At 44.1% G+C, this 20,791-nt stretch overlaps 1 protein-coding gene across 1 annotated transcript in view; it reads right to left on the reverse strand.

Moving 5' to 3' along the window:
• Nucleotides 1-19,485, reverse strand: part of ARFGEF3 (ARFGEF family member 3) — a 104,740-nt gene extending 85,255 nt beyond the window's left edge. Inside the window, exons 1-3 of the mRNA XM_064169355.1 lie at nt 19,209-19,485; nt 17,935-17,983; nt 1,211-1,292 (exon numbers count right to left, since the gene is read on the reverse strand). Of these exons, the coding sequence (XP_064025425.1) occupies nt 1,211-1,292; nt 17,935-17,983; nt 19,209-19,293 (216 nt within the window). The 5' untranslated portion in view covers nt 19,294-19,485. The remainder of the gene's footprint in view (nt 1-1,210; nt 1,293-17,934; nt 17,984-19,208) is intronic.
• Between the last annotated feature and the right edge of the window lie 1,306 nt (nt 19,486-20,791).

Consider the following 20,791-nt stretch of genomic DNA (forward strand, 5'->3'; position numbering starts at 1 on the left):
CAAATCCACATCTCTGCAATTAGAGTTCTTACAGAACTCAAGTGTAGGTACAGCAAGTTACAAGAGTAAAAAGGTAATTTTTGTCTTCTGAGTGTTCCCAAGGAAGTTATACTAGAATGGACAGTTGGTCATTCATAATTCCTCCACTGTTCACATCATTGCTTTATGATGTTTACCTGACAAGCATACTTCCACTGTTACAGGAGGAGAGGTATGTTCCAAGCCCCACTAGCCTACTGCTGATTTCATTCTAAGAACAACCTTCACTCCCTGCCTTTCACAATCTGAAATACAGGGCACAGGATCTCAGAGTGGGACCAAGGCTGCAAGAAGGTGGTATGTGAATTCTGGCAGAGCCAAAAGACTACAGGAATCTTCTGAAAGGTACCTCTTATCCTCAGTCAGATCCTCCTACAACCACATTGTACCCCAACATGGAGTACTCCCTAAACAAATGCCTAACACTTTATATGCTGGATGCAGATAGCTACACCCTTACACTCCCAAAATAACTTCATATTTGCCCTATAAGGGAGAAACTTCTCTTTGGGGAATGGTGGCATGCAGTTTACACCCCAGCAGTGTACTGGCATGTCCACAACTGGCACTTCCCTAGTGATAAGTATTGACTGATACATACTCATGTGTCCAATTAAAAGACAGGTGAATTGCTTTAGGTTTTATCCTGTCAAACTCAAATGTTTTTGTTGTCTGTGCTTCATTGATGTTTTCTTTGAAACTTCTTAACCTTCCAAATCAGAGCTACTCCTACTTTTTTCAGTGTACAAAAAAGCCTGGAAAGTTCTCACACAGATAATGCATCTCCCAGATCCTTTATTAAGCTCTCCATCCTTCAAGCACTGCAGTGCTCTCTTCTAATCAAAGAAAACAGACCCCAAACTGAGTCATCTTGCTAAGATGTTTAGCAGTGGTAAGGTTTACTGAAAGCAGCACAAGGCCACACAAAGATGAGTGTATCTCCATTTCAACACTGAATGCCTGGAATTCCCCACCTAAGTGCACAACATTTTTAGCTTCCAGAGAATCACCAATCAGCACTTGCACCCTAACATCTGAACACTGTTACACAAACATTATTGCTAGGCCCAGCTGAGGACAGATACCTTTTCTTCAATGATTCTCAAAAGTAAAACTCTGATTTCCTTGATGACCACTGCCTGCTTAACAGACTCCCACTCTAAAGCCATACCTGCATCCCTGCTAGAGCCTGTTGGGCCAGCTTCATGCTTTTCGATTCCAGAGCCAGTTGTAGAGGAAGGAGACACTTCTCCCTGGGAAAAAAAAATTAAAAGTGAGGGGGAAAAATGCAACTAAAATTGGTATTCAAAGGAGCAACATCCCAGAAGGGCTCATCACTTTCAGTGAGATAACACTTGCACAGAGTAATCATGGAGAATTTCACAACTTGGTGAAGCACTCTTACCCTCTAAAGAAAGCTAACAGATTTTTTTCCAAACACCATTGAAAATAACCTTTTAATTGAAATTTCACAAAACACTTCCCAACTGTTAGCCCTTTGTGTGCAGGTGTTAACATGCAAAGCAGAAAGAGGGATTCACAGACCACTAGTGGTCCTTCAACTCAGCGCAGTAACCATTATACTTTTGCTCACTTACCTTCTGTTTAATATTCAAGTTGCCAGAAAAGTAGTTTCACAGACAACTTTCTACTGGTCAAGTTTTAGTCTACAGCCTCCTTTATGGTACAGTGTTCCCTGTCATGTTAACTCTGTCCAACTACAAATGGTACAGAGAAAAGCAAACGTACACTGATGAGTTTGGTTTACACTTGAATTAGCACATTCTAGAACTATGACTAAGCTGTACTATTTTTTAACTATTAACATAATTCACTAATTAGGATAGTATTTTAGATGCTTTTGACTCAGTGCTCAAATAATTAATTCGTTAATATTACTTTTTAATTTGGAGATCAAATCAAACAGTGCCTGGATTTGTGACCTCTCTTTACTCCTTGTTCCTTATGAGAGAAAAGCTGCAGTATCTGATGAACACATAGTAACCACAAGCCCTTAAGTGAAGTCGGCAGGAAGCTCATTCCTGATCACAGATACTCAAGCCCATGCCCAGATGCAAGCTCCCTGAAGATTTGCAACTTCCTGTGCAAGTTTGAGCCTAGCTGGGATATCTTAGTGAGAGGAATTAGACTATAGGCTGTGAAAAGGAAACAATGCTGATGTCTACTTCACTCATAGGCTTGCTGAGATGTATAAAAGCAAGAACATAAACATAGATAACAGAGTTTGCTCTCTGGCTTTGGGGCTGCACTTCTCTCTGCCTGACTAATCCTTCTGCTTTCTAACTCCCCTGGCTGATCCTCCAAACTCACCTTGAACGTAAGGCAAGGTCTGGGGTAAGGTAGAGGGGTGGGAAGAAGGTGGAAGGGTGGTTGGGAGCCCCTCCTTGGAGGACTGTTGTCTTTTCTCATGATGAGCAGCTCAGAGGAGCATGGGAATATCATTGAGAAAAGCTGTCTGAACTTTAATAATAGAAATTACTACCTGAAAACTACATGAAAGGAGGCTGTAGCCAGGTGGGGTTGGTCTCCTCTCCCAGGCAATCAGCAACAGAACTAGGGGACACAGTCTCAAGTTGTGCCAGGGAAAGTATAGGCTGGATGTTAGGAGGAAGTTCTTGCCAGAGAGAGTGATTGACATTGGAATGGGCTGCCCAGGGAGGTGGTGAAGGCACCGTCCCTGGAGGTGTTGAAGAAAAGACTGGATGAGGCAGTTAGTGCCATGGTCTGGTTGATTGGACAGCACTGGTTGATAGGTTGGAGTGGATGATCTTGGAGGTCTCTTCCAACCTGACTGATTCTATGCAGTTTGCAGAGGGGACAGAATGTCCATTATCACAGTATCACAGTATCACCAAGGTTGGAAGAGACCTCACAGATCATCAAGTCCAACCCTTTACCACAGTGCCCAAGGCTAGACCATGGCACCAAGTGCCACATCCAACCTTGCCTTGAACTGCCCCAGGGACGACGACTCCAAGTCAGCTCCACTTTCAGTGTGTTCAGCTGATATTCACTTCTCTCTTTCCCCTCCAAATCACAAGCTATCCAAAGGCACACAGATCTGTTATTTGCCCTTTGAAATACAACCCCTCCCTTTAATGATAAATTAAAGACTCAAGAGCCACAAGCACAGCTCAGTTAAGCAGCCTAGCAAGCTTCTGCACTTGGGAAAGACCTCTTGAGAATCTGCAGGTCTTTTCACATTTGTACTCTCTTCCCAGGTCATGGAAATTTGGCATAATGCCACATGAAACATTTTAAATGAAATATGAATTATGCAGACCTTGAAGTAGACTGCATGTGTATCTCAAAATAGGTTTCTAACTCTAAGAAAAAGTCAGGCACAAAGACCATTTTTCTCAGAAGCTCCTTTCATGAATACTTCTGGCATCAGTTTAACTAGAAAGACTCTCAAAATCTGTGAGTTCAGCATCCAAAGCATCTTGAACTACAGAATATCTAGGAAATACTTGCTCAGAGTATGGTATCATTCAGATCTACAGAAACTGCCAAAACATCCACTACAGGCTTCAGGCAGTAATCTTGTAGCCAGTACAGAGCTGGCTACTGCTTACTGTCTACTGAGAACATATGAAGCATGCAGGTAAATTATGATAGGACTCAGTTGTTTAGAGAGGTGTCATTCGAAACACATCATAACACCTTTAAATGCTAACTTTTTATGTTGACCTCAATATACTCTAACCTTTAAAAGCAGTTGTCACTACGACTCTCTGGGGGAGAACTCACATTTGAAGTTAATGTACTGACAGGTACCAAAACAAGGTGTCTGTGCAGTAACTGGTACTCAGGAGCCAGACACACAGAGGGAGAAACAGAGGAAGGAATAAAAAAGGTGAAAAATAAAAATCACTGACTGCAGGGATCCTAAACCCCAGTGATTATTTCAACCTCCACCTCTTCAGGGCACACCACCACTTTTCTTTTAGACTTTCTATAGTTCACTGCAATAAATGTCTGTGGCATCATTAACAGACAACAAACTTGTTCTCATATTAAAGTGGATGGAGACTTGTAGCAGAGGGGAAAGGGAAGGCAGTCACAAGTCACTGGAGTGGATCCAGTTCAGTTTCATTATAATGAAGACAGGTGGGAGCTCCTATGGATTACGTGTAGCTACCTCACACATCAGCATGTTGCCTACCATCTGTCACCACATAGTGCAATGAGCAGAGAACAATGAGAGCTGTTTCTTGAAATATCTCCCAAAACAAAGACCAAAAAAAAAAAGACAAACAGGAGGCTGGAAATTAGAACAGATTCAATTAGCTGAACTTCCCACCCTTGCTAAAAATGTTTAACTGAAAATCTAATTAAGGTTGCTGCAGCCTGTGTTTCCAATGTATTCACAGAGAAAATGAATTGCCACTGTGTCATTTCCTGTTCTTGTTACACACTCAGGCAATTAAATCTTTAGCATTTCCATGCTATCAGCTATAAAACACCTGCAGACACCTCAAAATGTCTGATAGATTGAGCATCCTCCACACTTCAGTTTGACCTGCCATTTAAATGCATCAGCTGACAGTATGAGAACGCAGAAGGACACAGGAGAATTCTCATGCAGAATGGGAGAGGATGACGTAACTTAACACAACTGCTCCCTGCTAAGAACCCACTTAAGAACTATATTCAATGAGGCTGCACAAGAGATAATGCAGACCAGAAACTTGTCTAAGAGTGCAATGAAGAATGAGATTGAGGTTTCTTCTCTTACTTTAAAGCTCTTCTACAACTCCACCCTGGTTTGAGTGGTTCCACAGCATGAGAACTCATTGTTTACTCCAATGTCTGCAGTTCTATATGGGCAAGTGACAATTTATTCAGGTTTCACAGTGCTACACAAGGAAGATGTTTTACATAGGTGAAGTTCTCAGCATAAGCTGGTGCACATCAATATACTTTGCTCCTCAATTCAAGAGAGATGTTGAGGTGCTGGAAGGTGTCCAGAGAAGGGTGACAAAGCTGGTGAGGGGCCTGGAACACAAACCCTATAAGGAGAGACTGAGGGAGCTGGGGGTGTGCAGCCTGAAGGAGGCTCAGGGGTGACCTCATTGCTGCCTACAACTACTTAAAGGGAGGTTGGTCTCTTCTTCCAGGCAACCAGCAACAGAACAAGGGGACACAGTCTCAAGTTGTACCAGGGGAGGTCTAGGCTGGATGTTAGGAGGAAGTTCTCCACAGAGAGAGTGATTGGCATTGGAATGGGCTGCCCAGGGAGGTAGTGGAGTCACTGTCCCTGGAGGTGTTCAAGACAAGCCTGGATGAGGCACTTAGTGCCATGGTCTGGTTGACTGGCTCGGGCTGGGTGCTAGGTTGGACTGGATGATCTTGGAGGTCTCTTCCAACCTAGTTGATTCTATGAAACACATTCAAGCGAGTTTTCCATTTCCATTAGTGTACAGAAACCAGTTATACACTGGAACTCAGTTTCCATGTTTATGCATGCAAGTCTTGACATACATAAATCAGTTTTAGTCACAAATAACAACTTGACTCTCAATGAGTCGAGTCAAGTAGAGTACAGAGGGGGCACAAGAGGAAGGGAGTAGTTGGAGGTGTCCCTGCTCACTGCAGGGGAGGTTGGACAAGATGACCTTTGAGGGTTCCTTCCAATCCAATGCAATCCATGGATCTGTGACTTGGGAGGATGAGAACCTACCAAAATCTTCAGGATAAGGTATCCTGGGTATTTACAGATGAAACAAAGCAACGAAAGCAGAAACTAGGGGGAAGAAAAGCTGAGATGGTGTAATAAAAGGAATGATAGTGGAAAAAAAATAAGTGCTTCGATAAATGTGCACATTATGCTGAAACTTACACTAATTCCATTGTTTGCATTTGTTCACAATGCAGTGCTCTCAAAAAGACAGTTTAAAAATCAAACCAAACAAACCCCCTACAAAAAAAAAAAAAAGAGAGACAGGGCAAAGAAAGAAAAAAATTATTTGCTTTAATAAATAAAAAAAAGAGACAAGAATAACAAATCCTGGTTGGAGTATTCTTTCCCTGACAGCATGACAGCAGAAGTTGGAGATGACACTACCTGCTGTCTAAAGTCACTTCTGCAAAGAACATAGTGAGCGCTGCCACTGCAGAAGAAGGGTCTGGAAGAATGATTTTACAGCATGGACATGAAACAGCTTTCCTAATCACAGTGGTTCTATTTAAATCTGGTATAATGTAAACACTACACAAATTAGAAGCATATGTATGTCAGTCCCCTCCCTTCAAAACTGAGTGCAAACTACCTTCTTGTCCTGACCCAAAAGACTGACTAAAGAAAAGAGCTGAACTTTAAAACAAATGCTATTTGCATTAATAGCCACTCTACTACAGAAAACAGCATTAGCTAAGTGTGGACCTTGTTAGATGCAAAAGAAAAAGATAGCAGGCAAAGAGCACCAAAGACTCAGTCCTGTTCCTGATGAGACTATCTGGAGTTTTGGCACTAGACCTCCATGGTATGTGGACTGACCCCCAGTGCTCTGCCCAGGGTCAAACAGAAAAGCCAAAGGCAGAACCAAATGTGTAAACCACAACCAGTATCTCAAGGAACACAAGCTACTGCACAAGCTACTCCACTCCATGAACTGTCAGCTCCATAAACTGCAGAATGAGTCAAGAGAATGTAAACAGGCTTTATATTCAGCATGCTGGGTTACAACGACCTTTCTAGCTGTCCGAGTTCGTTGTGGCTCATCAACCTACCTCTTTCCCTGCAGGTCTGTCACAAAGGGATTCTAAAACAGGTCAGTCAAAACAGACTGCCAAAAAGGTCAGAGCAAGACAGATTGTTATGGTAAGTACAGAGATCATAAAAATCTTTCTGTCCTCACTGTAGTGGAAAAAGCCCTTAGTGAAGAAGAAAATTATGGCTCATTAATTCACACTCGTGATGAAAACTGTAATGAAGATAGGAAATAGCCCAATCTTAACTCCTCCTTATTAGTGCTTAGAACACAGTGTTATGGCCCACCTCCACCATACTGTCCTAGGGAAAAAGGCACTGTCAATGAAGTATTTGTCACCACTGCAAGAGTTATTTCCTCGCATGCAAATAGTGATATTAATTTTCAGACATGGGATGAAAAATAAAGATTAAATATAAGGCATCTGTCTGCGTTATCTTCATCCTGAAAATCACCTAAGGAAAGCAAAACTCAGAGCCTCAGGGCCTTATCACTATGGAATTTGCATTCCATAGCATAACCAGAAACATTCAAGTTGGAAAAGTGCCTCAGGATCACCAAGTCCAATTGATAATCCTACTCTACAAAGTGCACCCTAAACCATAGCCTCAGACATCACATTTCAAACACACCCAGGGTTGGTGACTCAATGCTGAGCACTCCTGTGAAAACATTTTTCCTGGACAGGCAGGCCCCAGCCATGAAATTCAACAAGGCCATGTGTAAGGTTCTGCACCTGGGTCAGCACAATCCCAAGCACAGATACAGGCTGGGTGGCAAATGGCTGGAGAGCAGCCCTGAGGAAAATGACCTGGGGGGTCTGGGTTGATTAAAAGCTCAACGTGAGCCAACAGTGTGCACATGCAGCCCAGACAGCAACTGTGTGCTGGGCTGCAGCAAGAGAAGTGTAGCCAACAGGGCAAGGGAGGAGATTCTGCCCCTTTACTCTGCTCTCATCAGACCCCACCTGGAGTACTGTGTGCAGATCTGGAGCCCCCAACACAAGAAGGACATGGAACTGTTGAAGTGAGTCTAGAGGAGGCCACGAAGATGCTCAGAGGGCTGCAGCAGCTCTGCTATGAGGACAGGCTACAAGATTTAGGGCTCTTCAGCCTGGAGAAGAGAAGGCTTTGAGGAGACTTTGCAGTAGACTTCCATTATCTGAAGAGGGCCTCCAGGAAGACTGGGGAGGGACTATTGACAAGGTCTTGTAATGACAGGATGAGGAGTAATGGGTTTATGCTGGCAGAGGGGAGATTTAAACTGGATGTTAGGAAGAAGTTCTTTCCAGTAAGGGTGGTGAAATATCTGCCTCCAAGAGAAACAGCTGAGGTTCCACCTTTACTAACAACTTCATAATTTCTGGGTGAAAGTATTTTTCTTCCTTACCACTTTCAGCATCTCCTTTATACAGTTATAGTGGAAAGGCTTCTTTTTCACCTGACTTGAGGCTTAACTCTCCTTTTCTTTCCATATCTGATTTTTTTCTCATCTCAGCTCTCTCTTGGAGCTCTCTCTGGGTTTCTCCTCCAACTCAGTATTTAATTTTAGCTTCCTCTTTGCTTGGTGTATTCCCCTCTTCGATTCTTTTGCCTTTCAAAACAAGACACAAAGCAATGACTTCACTCACTCAAATGAACCTGTCTCTAGATGGAAGCACAGGAGTTGCTTATCAGAGGATGTTAATGAGACGGGAAAAAGGAAGTGACGAATAATGCCTAAAAGTAACCTAACACTGTCAGACATCAGAACTTTAAGGATTTTTCAACCTGAAAAGTTGAATGAGACTGCAATTTAATACTGCTTGATATTGGCATTTTGTATTTTTGTTATTTACTTACTTTGCAAGAGAAATGGATTTGTCATGGCAGCAGCTCTACTCATGGGAAAGGCAAACCTGAACAATTTAATCTTCCGTCCAGCCTAATGCAGCCAAGACCACAGAACTCATGCAGTCATAATTAAATAGCTCAGCACAATCACTCAGCCAGAGAGTGCTTCTAAGGTCATTTGTTTCCTTGCTCTACTCACTAATAACATCTTGCCTTCAACACAAAGTTCCTAGATAGGAGCCTGCCACTGTTGTCAAGATGAAAGCAAAACAGAACAAAAGAAGAAACACATGCACATGATGTACTTTTGCTTGAGGGGACATTAAGAGAGACAACAAAAGACTGCACAGAATATTAAAGTGGACAATGCCAAAATTATAATCTGTGATACATTATCTTAACTCTTCCTAGAACATTCACCCCCCACAGGTTTTTGCTCTTTGTTCGAAAGCTGTGATAGTCACTGTGCTGTTACAGAATTTGACAACACACATAAACCTCACAAGGTCTTCATTATAAAGCAATCTGTAAACTTTAGGTGACTGCATTGATTATCATGGTTAGACCACACCTTGAGTACTGTGTTCAGTTCTGGCCCCCCCAGTTTAGGAGGGACATTGAGATGCTTGAGCGTGTCCAGAGAAGGGCGACGAGGCTGGGGAGAGGCCTTGAGCACAGCCCTACGAGGAGAGGCTGAGGGAGCTGGGATTGGTTAGCCTGGAGAAGAGGAGGCTCAGGGGAGACCTTATTGCTGTCTACAACTACCTGAGGGGTGGTTGTGGCCAGGAGGAGGTTGCTCTCTTCTCTCAGGTGGCCAGCACCAGAACAAGAAGTCACAGCCTCAAGCTACACCAGGGGAAATTTAGGCTGGAGGTGAGGAGAAAGTTCTTCACTGAGAGAGTCATTGGACACTGGAATGGGCTGCCCGGGGAGGTGGTGAAGTCGCAGTCCCTGGAGCTGTTCAAGGCAGGATTGGACGTGGCACTTGGTGCCATGGTCTGGCCTTGAGCTCTGTGGTAAAGGGTTGGACTTGATGATCTATGAGGTCTCTTCCAACCTTGGTGATACTGTGATCTGACAATACAGCATGAAGATGAGTTGGGGATCAGAGTACCCACCCTTACTGCATATGCCCTGGCCTTAGGTAGAACACAAGGTGTACTTAGTCTACAAATGTGGAGACTCATCAAGCTATTCCACAAAACCTCTCTTCCATATATCTGATTAGCCAGCAAGTGAAGCTAAGGATGTTTTCACTGAAACCATTTTTATTTCAGTACACTGAAAACAAGAAGTAAAGCATCTCAGGAGAATGGATCTTCCATCAGGAGAAGTTTTACAATGCTGAGAATAGCTAGGACTGAAGGGACAGAAAAGAGAGACAGAGGTACTAGAGCATGGACCTTACTTTGTCCATTACAACCAGATGGCTCAGGGTTAGTTATAAAGGTTTGAGGAAGAATTGGGGGGATGAGGATTCACTGACCATTACTGGTCAGTTAATGCTGTGATCTGCAATTCCACTCAACTTTCAGAGCAGTGCAAATCTGAATTGTGTCAGACCTAAGGTTGTTAAAAATACCCCCACACTTGCAAAGCATTATGTAATTTTATAGAATCATAGAATCAACCAGGTTGGAAGAGACCTCCAAGATCATCCAGTCCAACCTAGCACCCAGCCCTAGCCAGTCAACTAGACCATGGCACTAAGTGCCTCATCCAGGCTTTGCTTGAACACCTCCAGGGACGGTGCCTCCACCACCTCCCTGGGCAGCCCATTCCAATGGGAAATCACTCTCTCTGTGGAGAACTTCCTCCTAACATCCAGCCTATACTTCCCCTGGCACCTTGGCATATTTAATTTCTTAAGCAATAAACATTGAAGGAAACCAAAGGTAGTGTATTTTGTGCAGCTGCATCACTTTTCATGGAGGGTCAAAAAAAGGATTGTGAGAAAAGGCTTTTATTATTTCCACTAGCTTTTACCATTTCCACTCACCCTTTCCCTTTCAAAACAAAGAATTTTCCTGACTTGCAGAACATCAAAGATGATGGCAGAGTCAAACCTCACTTAGTACAAAGAGTTCTCTCAGTTTGCCACTTCCATCCGCTCCCTTCTGCCCTCTCTCCTCTGCTCAAACATATTTAATTCTCTAAGGCAATTATCAACAGCCTCCTGATGTTCTCACTTGCTTCTCCTTCATAACCACTAAAAATGATCAGGTGTTTAAAACAAAACCACATATTGCTGTCCCACTATCATCCTTAGACCCATGGGGCAATATTTCTGTTGTGTTTGTTTTCGGATCTCAGACAAACACTTAAAACTACGTCTGCTCTCATCTTTTATTGGTGTTATTCCTGTACTGAATTCATCCTGTACTTCCCACAGTAACACAATGTTGGAAGCTAACCTCGACAGGCAACTCAGCCACTCCTCACTGCACTGCACTCCCACCTTACCAGCTCTTACAAAGAAAATCAACTCTATCCCATCTAAAACCAGTACATTGTAGGCTTTGGTTACGAATCTAGAACAAAACCTAAAAGAATCCATAAAAGGAACAAAAATCCCAAAGGAATGGTGAGTATTCTATTACAAAGCATGTCAAGCAGAGCAGAAACAGGAAGCACTGACCTTTAAAAAAAACCAAACAAACAACAAACCAACCAAATAAACAAAAAAACCCACAAGCCAAAATCCAACAACAATAGCAACCAAAATACCAACAAACCACAAGCCCACAAAGAGAGCAAGAGAAATGGTATTTTGTAAGCCATCCACCTTTTCCCATGTCAATATCAAACCTTCTAACAACCAAAATACCAGCAAACCACAAACCCACAAAAAGAGCAAGGGAAATGGTATTTTGTAAGCCATCCACCTTTTCCCATGTCAATATCAAACCTTCTAACAACCAAAATACCAACAAACCACAAACCCACAAAAAGAGCAAGGGAAACGGTATTTTGTAAACCATCCACCTTTTCCCATGTCAATACCAAACCTTCTTTGATACCTTCCAGAGCCATAATCCCAGCTGACAGGTTTTTAGGGACTTGCAGATTTCATGGCCTGCCTTCCAATGTTTTTGGAATCTTGTCTTGACAGCAGAAGTTAAGACATAAGTGAGGGAAATTTGCCCTACACACCTCCCTTCCTCTCTGACGCTGCAGTCTTTTTGGGTCCCAAAACAGATGCAGTGTTCTGCTGAGATAAAAATACTTGCCCATCAGACAAGAAATAGGGCCAGTTACATATCCCAGATAAAAGGATGCAACTTGATCCAAATACTGTATCAGACAGTGCTACACTGTCTTTCTTAGCCCTGATCTCCCCTCATCCACCCCTCAACATTAGAGCAATGAGTGCACCATTTTAAATGAAGACCAGAGCATAGACACCATCTGAAACACCACATGGGCTACATAAATGTCCCCAGAAGCCTGGATCCAGCCTCTAAACTGCCAGCACACTGCCACTAGAATCTCTTCTTGGCCAGGTGCCTGCCAGGGAATTCATCATCCACTTGCTGGATGTCTGATAGTGACTGCGTAATGGTTGAGCAGCGTGAGTCACATATCCAGCACACACATTCAAAAGGAAAACACAGGGGCACCTAAAGCTGAGTAGTTGTGACAGCAGAAATGGGGAGTGTTTTAAAAATGAGAAAAATAAAGGTATGTTAAAAAAAGAAACAAACAACTAAACCCAAAAAAATACCCACCAGTGACCACAACCAACCAAAAAAACACCCAGAGAGTCATTGCTCCCTTTTGGTCCAGGAATCTTCTAGACATGTATATCAGCTTCCACACTCCCAGCAGAAAGTATCTAACAGATATGATGAACAAAATAGGTGGGAGAAGAATTAAATCATGGAATCACTGATATTTCTTCAAAATGCAGAAGCCAAAATGCATCTCAAGATTCAGGTGGATGAGATATCTGCAAAGTTAAGTGGATGGAAAGTCTCTATGTCATTGGATATTTGATGATGACCACACTGCACTTACTGTTTTCACTATTTGTTGAGCATATGTAAGCTAAAATTAGTCCTTTAGCCCTTTAGTCAAGGACTTGTCGGTGTGAAACTAATGATTGGACTCAATGATCTTGAAGGTCTTTTCCAGTCTAAGAAATTCTGTGATAATAAGTGAGAATATTTTATTTAAGTTTGTAGGATGTAATTGCTTCTCAAGAACTATGTCAGATGCAAAGCTAGAGAGGCAAAAGTAAACAGCACAACAGAACTGCCAAATTCAACCCCAAATTCCTATGACTATATTAACCAAACCAAAACCAACCAAAAAAAGAAACCCAACCCAAAAAACAAACAAGGGGAATAGGTGTTTCACAGTTCAGCCAAATTTAAGACTTACTTCTGTTTGTGATTCTTCTTCATTTCATTGGCTTCCTGAAGTTCACAAACTGCCCTCAAAAACTATCACCAAGATGAACAGAACTGGGACACAAACAGGAGAGACAGAACTAGACATAAGCTAGTTAATACCCTGCTCACCACTGATTTCTGACTTTCTAGTTTTAATCTCCAGAAATACAGACTGGTTAGAAAGGAGAATGTGAAATACCAGGGGGATACAAACCTTTTCAGTAATGAACACAGAATCTGCTTCCAACACAAACAGGACTTAGAAATGCTCGGCACCTCTGAAAGCCAGGATCTGCATGTCTCCCATTGGTACCCAGAACTGGTGCCCTGAAGGCTTGAGTTTGTACCTCCATTTGATTTCAATTACTTTCTACATTTTTTAGTTATAGAAACAAGCAGTATATAGATATGCTGAAGAGATAAGCAAGCATTTGGAAAGCCTTTCTGGTTCTTCTTTGAAGGGATACAAATTACATCAGCTGCTGTGCCAGAACGCTCATCAACGTGTCTCATGGTCATTAGTTTAAAGCCCACAAGGGAAACCCCAAACTAGCATGAACAGCAATTTATAGTATTGAGTCTTGCCTGTGCATCTTCCTCTGCATTCATCCATACTTTTCTGAGAGTAAAAAGGCAGCAGCCACACAAGATATCCAGAACAGCTCAAAATCAAGCCTGCAGTGAGCCTTCTGCTACACTGACAGAAGGGAAAAATGTATTTTGCCATTGCTTTGGTTAGAATTAAATGACAGGACAGTTACAAAACCTGGAAATTATAGGAGGTATCTCAGAACTATGAAAAGAATCTCTTTAGGCTAATATTAAAAAAACAACCAAACAAAACCAAAAAAACAACCCAAAAACTTAATGTAGAATGGCAAGGATCCATTAAGAAACTACAAGATTCCAGTGAGGACAGCAACATCAAAACACAACAGCTCAACTACCCATCAAGCCACAGCTTCCTATAGAAGTCCTAAGCAATCTTCTCTTTGCAGCACCACTCCATGGTGACGCAAAGCCACTAAGTACAAAACATAGCCTATAAAGCATGACTTGATCACATAAAGCATTCCTAGAAACTCTGGTAAGCTCAAGTTTTTGCAAAGCAGTCTGTGACTGGCAAGCACTGTCTAGCCTCTTGTTTTACTCTCTGGCATGTAGATAATCCTCATGGGTACTAAACCACTTTGATCCAATGTTCTTTTTTGAAGATTATTTTCTTGTGCCTGTTCAGCCTCTAAAATCGCAGGGAAACTACCCAGGAATTAACCACAAAGAGGGAGACTTTTTCTGTATAGGTTGCTTGCCTTAGAGCAGAATTTGTCATCTTGAGAATACCAAAGTGAATGTAGCACAACTTAGCAGCAAACAATATGTTTGTTGGCAGACAGCATTAAGGTCTCTTAGGCTATTTACCATGTGATCAATTCACCAATTAAAACACCAGCACATCCATTCCTTCTCTCTAATTGAATATTTATGTCAGCCAGCCAGCCTCCTTAAGCACTTAGTGTATATCCAATTTTCACAACACCTGTTCATCAGAGGCCAGCATCATCATACTAGGCAGGTAATAGCAGACCAGTCACCAATGGGCTATGTGAGTCTTCCCTCCTCAAGAACCACACAACATCTGTGGTGAAGCCTTCAGCTGACAAAGCACTGGAAAAGCACATATATTCCAATCTCAAGGCAGAGCTGACAGGATTCTGTGGAGAACTCCTTATTTTATGGAGATTTGCATCTCTTTACAAAGTGAGGCATTTAAATAATGCCCCTCACTAGAATTAATGTGGAAGGTCTTTAACTGGGATTTGGATTAATGAGTCCAATTAACATCAAAGGAAGCTGAAAAGTAAAATGGTCTCAAATAGCTCCCTGAAGATGTATCCAACAGATCTCTACCAAACTAATTAAAGAATGACATTCCAGGCTGAATGTCCAGCCACTGTAGTCCCTTGGGGCAAAAGTATTCCAGCTGCTCCCAAACACAGCACACATGTGCCTTCTAAACTGCAACCTGACAGGTGCTGGAAATGACTCCCACAGAAATGCTGCAGCTGAACCCTCTCACTAATGGTGCAGACTTCAGGGAACCATAATATGGTCTGTCTGTTGCTCCATAACAGAGGCACAACACAAGAACTAACCTATTCCAACAGTAGAGTGGAGATTTAATACATGTAAAAAAACCTTGAACTCATCTAAGTCAGAGTCTGAGGAAATGCAAAGAGATATCTGGTATTCCTCAGTCTCACATTAGGAACACAGTCATAAAATAAAACATTATGAAGGACCTCTACTCATCTAGAACTGTGGTGCCAAAAGCAGCAAATGGCCTTTGATTTTTTAATTATATAAATAAATAAAAGAAGCATACAGTTTACACATCCTCATGAGCAGACTTCACTCTTCAGTTCCAGAAAGAAAAGAACTTAAGTAAGGGCACAGCCAACCTTTTCAATGGCACTAACAGCATCACAACTTGCTAGTGGAAGCCAGATGCTGCTCTGTGGAGAAACAATACTGATTTGGATACTTAGAAGATTTGCTGTTTGTGAAACTAAGCCAGTGCCTATCTCAACTGGACACGGCCGCTCAATCTTCAGCAGCACAGATGTGCCTTAGATCATGGACTTCCCCCAACATACTGTAGAGAAATGATGACACTCTTTTCTTGTATTCAGCACATTGTGAGGACACAGCAAACTTTCCTGCTAAACAAGCTGGAATGTCCTCCCTGCACACACAGTATTGAAAATGCTCCTCCAGCTGCTGCTCTTGGGAGAGACCTCACAAATGTGCTTTTCTCCTGATCCATTTGTCAGGCTGCCTTTAAGACTTTCAGTATGTTGCCACTATGGATCTCAGACCTGAGTTGCTGACTAGGGTTATGTGATGGAAAGATTATGTCTTCACTCTAACTCTAGTATCATGGAATATTCCAGAACATATGGCCAGGCTCTGCTACTACACTCACAAATACTGTAACAGAAAGGGTGAACAGCAGATTCAAACTGGATCAGCAAGCAGGGGCTGATCTGTGTTGCAGCAGGTGACATGAATTGCACCTGATGAAAGCAGTAAAAGGGCATGGTCAGGATTGCCCCAGCCTACACCTGTCTTGGCTGTATTTCTGCTCATTGCCATTGCTCTATTTTCAAGGCTGTTTTTTTGCAGTGTTAGGAACCAAGTCATCACAGTGCTGTTCTTTAACAAACACCAAGCAAAGCTCTTTTCTCTAACTTGCATATCATGCCAGTGAACATGTGGCCCAGTGTGCTGATCTGGAGTAAGGTAACAGCTTGTTAGCAAATCATGAAGAGTAAACTGGGGAGCACTGGTGACAGCAACATCTCCCACACTGAGACAGCATGTCAGAACCATACCAAAGACCTCACATCCAAAGCTTTTTTCCAAGTGCACCCTCCATTTTCTAAAGCATCCAGTAATGTTGAGTGCATTGTTACTGACAAGTCTCATGTTAAGAGCTTACTTCATCACAGCTACACTTGTGAAGGCATTAGTTTCATTTTTCACAAAGCTGAGTTTTCTCCAACCACAATGCCAAGCAAACATAATCTGATGGAGCTACTTGGATTCACTCATCCGGATGTTCTCAGCTGCCCAAGTGTGCTGGAAGCATGTGTGCCTGGCACTGCTCATGTCAGATCTGTGATACACCCATTCCCCATTGATTGAGGCCCCTTGTGGACTGTGGCTGAGAGGATTTTAGAGCAGCAAAATAAACACTTTTATTCCAGCCCTATTTGATGGATGCATAAATCTGCACCAAGCATATCTGAAAGGAGCAGTGGGGAGAAATGTGGAGATAAGAATGCTTCCAGGAGTGCACCACTGTGGTAAAAAGCATCACTTCTGTCAGGAGCTAATGCCAGCTACCTAGGAGGACTACAGGACGGGCTAAGTTTACAGGAACACTCCTACATATTCTTATAAACTCAATCACCTCTGACTGAATAATACCTTTCTTCTCAACAAGAAAGGCTACCTTTGCACCTGATAGACTTCAATAATTTTCTCCATGGCTTTGTCGAGGTGGTTTTTGAACCTATAAAAACTTCTAGCATTTGTTGCATTCTCTAACAAGGCCAGCCTAAGTATTTCATCTTAACCACAAGCTGTGTGAAAGCATCCTTCTGTTCTGAACAGTGCACTTAGCAGTCTCTTTTGATCCTTCCTAATGGTTCTGTCAGAAGGGACACTTTTGCCTACTTATTTTCTCCATAGCAATCAAAATTTCCAAAGTGAGATCTTAAGTAGCTTTACAAATGAGGGCAGCATACTCCCCATCCCCCATTTTGTAGGTGGTAAAAATCATACAGTGGTAGAATGCCATGTTGGAAGAGACCTCAAGGATCATCTGCTCCAACCTTTCTAGGTAATTAATAAATGGAAGCAGAAGGGAAAAGGCTTACTTAAGATAAACTAGCAGGCTAAAGGAAGAAACTGACATAGAAGCTATTCTTTTACTTCCTACCCAGTGTCCTAGCTATATGATGATACAACCTTTCAATTTCTAGAATATTTATTTTCAGTACACAAATACTAATCAAGATTTGAAAGAAAACAAACACACTGAGAAGAATGAGAAGCATCACCACTTACATCAAAGGCTGTAATTTAGAAAGAAAACTCTTTAGACCATAAAAAAGCCCCCTCTTTTCTAACAAAGTGTCACCATTATATATACTGATGCCTATTTAAACACATTTCCATACATTTCATTCATGGCTAGAAGCCAAGGGCTCATCAGCCAATTATTCACTACTACCAACCTAGATATATATGTACAAACTAAAGAAATCACATAGAATCAGCCACCTCCTCTGTCTACTTCACTTTTAATTCAGATTTTTACTTCAATTGTACAACTACAGCTCCACAGGATGCAATGTTAAATGTTCTTACCTTAGCTTATATGGAGGTATCTTGGCAGCATCTGGAGAATCCAAGGTTTCTGTATAACCAAAGAAAACAACAGAGCTTTTAAAAGTAACTTCTTACTTCAACCGTGGTAATGCATTTGGCTGCAATCTCTAAGCCAATTATCCTAAAGTTTACACCTGCTCTAGCTGGCAGAACAACAATCACAGGTGTTCCAAATCACCAATTCTTCCTTTGTATGAGTCTGCCGGGTCATGGGGTGCCCAATGAGAAGGCATGGAGTACCATCTTTCCTCAGTGAACTCCCTTCTGTGTATCAGCACTTTGGCACCACACATTAAAACTGAAACGCTATAGACGTTATTATTATGGCTGCTATGCAAGGACAACACACAATTGCTGAAGCAATCCACTGAACTTCAAGCTGAAAGGCCAGCAACAAGACAGCAACAGGTATGAACTACCACAGATTGCTCTATGTATGAATGGAAAATAAAAGTTTAAAGCAATTTAAGCATGATAATGATGGTAATGCAAGTTAAGGATGTTACTGACCACTGCTCTGTCTAGTTAGCATCAAAAGCACTTCAAGTGACAGCCAGCCTCTGAAAATGGGTGGATGCTAAAATGCATCTAAGCTCATATTCCCTTAAAAGAATATATTTTTATTATAGTATTTTATTGATCCTTATTTCCATTATTAAAAAAAAAACAAAAACACCCAAAACCAAACCCAGAACAAAACAAAAAAATAAACCCCATGGAATCCAGCCCAAAAAAATAAAATAATCCAGCTTTTAAAACAGATGTGCAAACATAACTCAGCAATTGACAACTGCACTGGAGCGGTTTTTACGGGGATTTAGGAGGAGGGGGAGGTGGGAACTTCTAAGGAAGCGACACCCCTCCCTCAACACACACAGAAACTGATAGCTACTGATAACCGGATCCGCCTCGTAAGACCCACGGCGCAGATCGAGGAGGCGGGGGGGGGGAGGGATAACCTGGTTGATTCTATGATGCCCTCCGGGACCGTCAGCAGGTGCCACAGCCTCTTCCAGTAGCGCGGAGGTCCCGGGCACTTTGAACAGCCTAAGGCGCTCCTTCGCCACCAGCCGGAGGCTCCGCGGCCAGCGCGGAACAAGTTTGTTGAGGTCTCCCTCCCCCCGCCGTTATAAAACGGAGCCATCGGAGGCTCCCGCACCGCTACGGGCAGGGCCGGACCGCGGTCCGCTCCGCGCCCCTCCGGCAGTCCGGCCGCGGCAGGGTCAGCCTCAGGCTGCGCCCGCGCCCCTTACCGATGGCCCAGGTGCAGCTCTCCTTGATCGCCTTATGCTTGCTTCCCGACGCCTCCTTCTGCAGTTTTCGCAGGATTTCTTCCATCTTGCTTCCCCTGGGATCCTCGCGAAGCAGCGGGGGCAGAGGATCAGGCGGCGAGGAAGAGGAGGAAGAGGGTGGTGCGTCCGGCAGCGCGGTGCGGGGCTGCCCCAGCTGCGGCCGTGCCTAAGCGGGGGCAGTGCGCGGCACCCCGCGGTCGCCCCGCCGCTGCTGATGAATCACGCCGAGATCCATGGCGGGGACACGTCAGTTGTTGCCGCTGCGAAGTCCCTCCTCCTCCTCCTCCCTCTCTCCCACCCCGGGCCGGCTCCAGTGGCGCAGCCGGGCTTGATCCTGCCTGTCGCGGGCACAACTGAGCGGCTGCCGGGCTCGCACCACTCCAGGAGTGCGGGGAGTCCCTTCCCGGTGCCGGGGAGCAGGCGGTGGCGGTTGCCGCCGGCCGTAAAGGGCCCGTGGAGCGGAGACGGCTCTGGACACGGCGCCCCCGGACCTGGCCCCTGCGGCGGCGGTCGCCCCCGCGGGAGGAACACGGCGCGGGCAGGCTGCGGGTGGGCGGGCTGCGGCCTGGCCGGTTGCCATGGCGACCGGCGAGCGAGGGGCGCCGGTAGCCGCTGCGTGCCTGCCCCCATGCCCGGGGAGTGGTGGGCTTGGTGCTTGTCTGCAATTTAGGCTCAGCGGTTGCAGCTGGTGGACTCGCAGGATCGAGCTGCGTGACCGAGGCCAGGCTTGAGAGATGTTTTCTGCGGTTTGCGGGGCTGAGGCGGGGTCTGCTTCTGGGCCTGTCCGATCTTTTCACTGCCGCGCTGCCGAGAGCGGCCGGAGCGTGGAGCGCTGCGTGCCGGTTCCTCGGCCCCACGCTCTTCCCATGCAGCCCTGCCGCAGGGCAGCGCCTCGGGCTGCGGAGCCACGGGCGCGCCACAGGCGGAGGGACGCAGCCGGCCAGGCCTGCACAGCGCTGTGCGCGCAGGCGGTGGTCATCCTCTGAAATCACTGGGGTCAAACAAAGGGCTGTGAGCCCGGCAGGATCTTCCTCCTCAGCTAGCAGATACAGGACGCCGCGACTGAACCCACTCGCCTGTGCCTTGAAAAGAATGCACATCCCTGTGTGCCTCAACAAGGCATCTCTCCGGGAAAGAGAGAACAGGTGTCCTTCTTGCACAGACCTTCCTCCTTGTGCCCCAGTTGCTTTCTACTTAGCAAAACTCCTGCCTCCTTCAGTTGTTTCATAGAATCAAGCAGGTTGGAAGAGACCTCCAAGATCATCCAGTCCAACCTAGCACCCAGCCCTAGCCAGGGCTGCCTTCTCTCTAAGCTATGCTACTTGCCTTTCTGGGCACTGCCTTAATGTTAACTGAGTGTTTTAATGACATTGCCTTGCTGCAGAATCTCTCGCAAAAGATACCAGAAGAAAAACAGGCTAGGAAGAGAAAAAGACGATGTAAGAATGGCAGTTCAGGTGGCAGCTGGCAGTATTAGCGGTTATGTCTCCTACTGCTAATTGGCAGAGTACCAATTGTGAATTACCAGACAGAATATTGGCACC

This window comes from Pogoniulus pusillus, chromosome 31, assembly GCF_015220805.1.
Source record: "Pogoniulus pusillus isolate bPogPus1 chromosome 31, bPogPus1.pri, whole genome shotgun sequence".
NCBI classification, from domain to species: Eukaryota; Metazoa; Chordata; class Aves; order Piciformes; family Lybiidae; genus Pogoniulus; species Pogoniulus pusillus.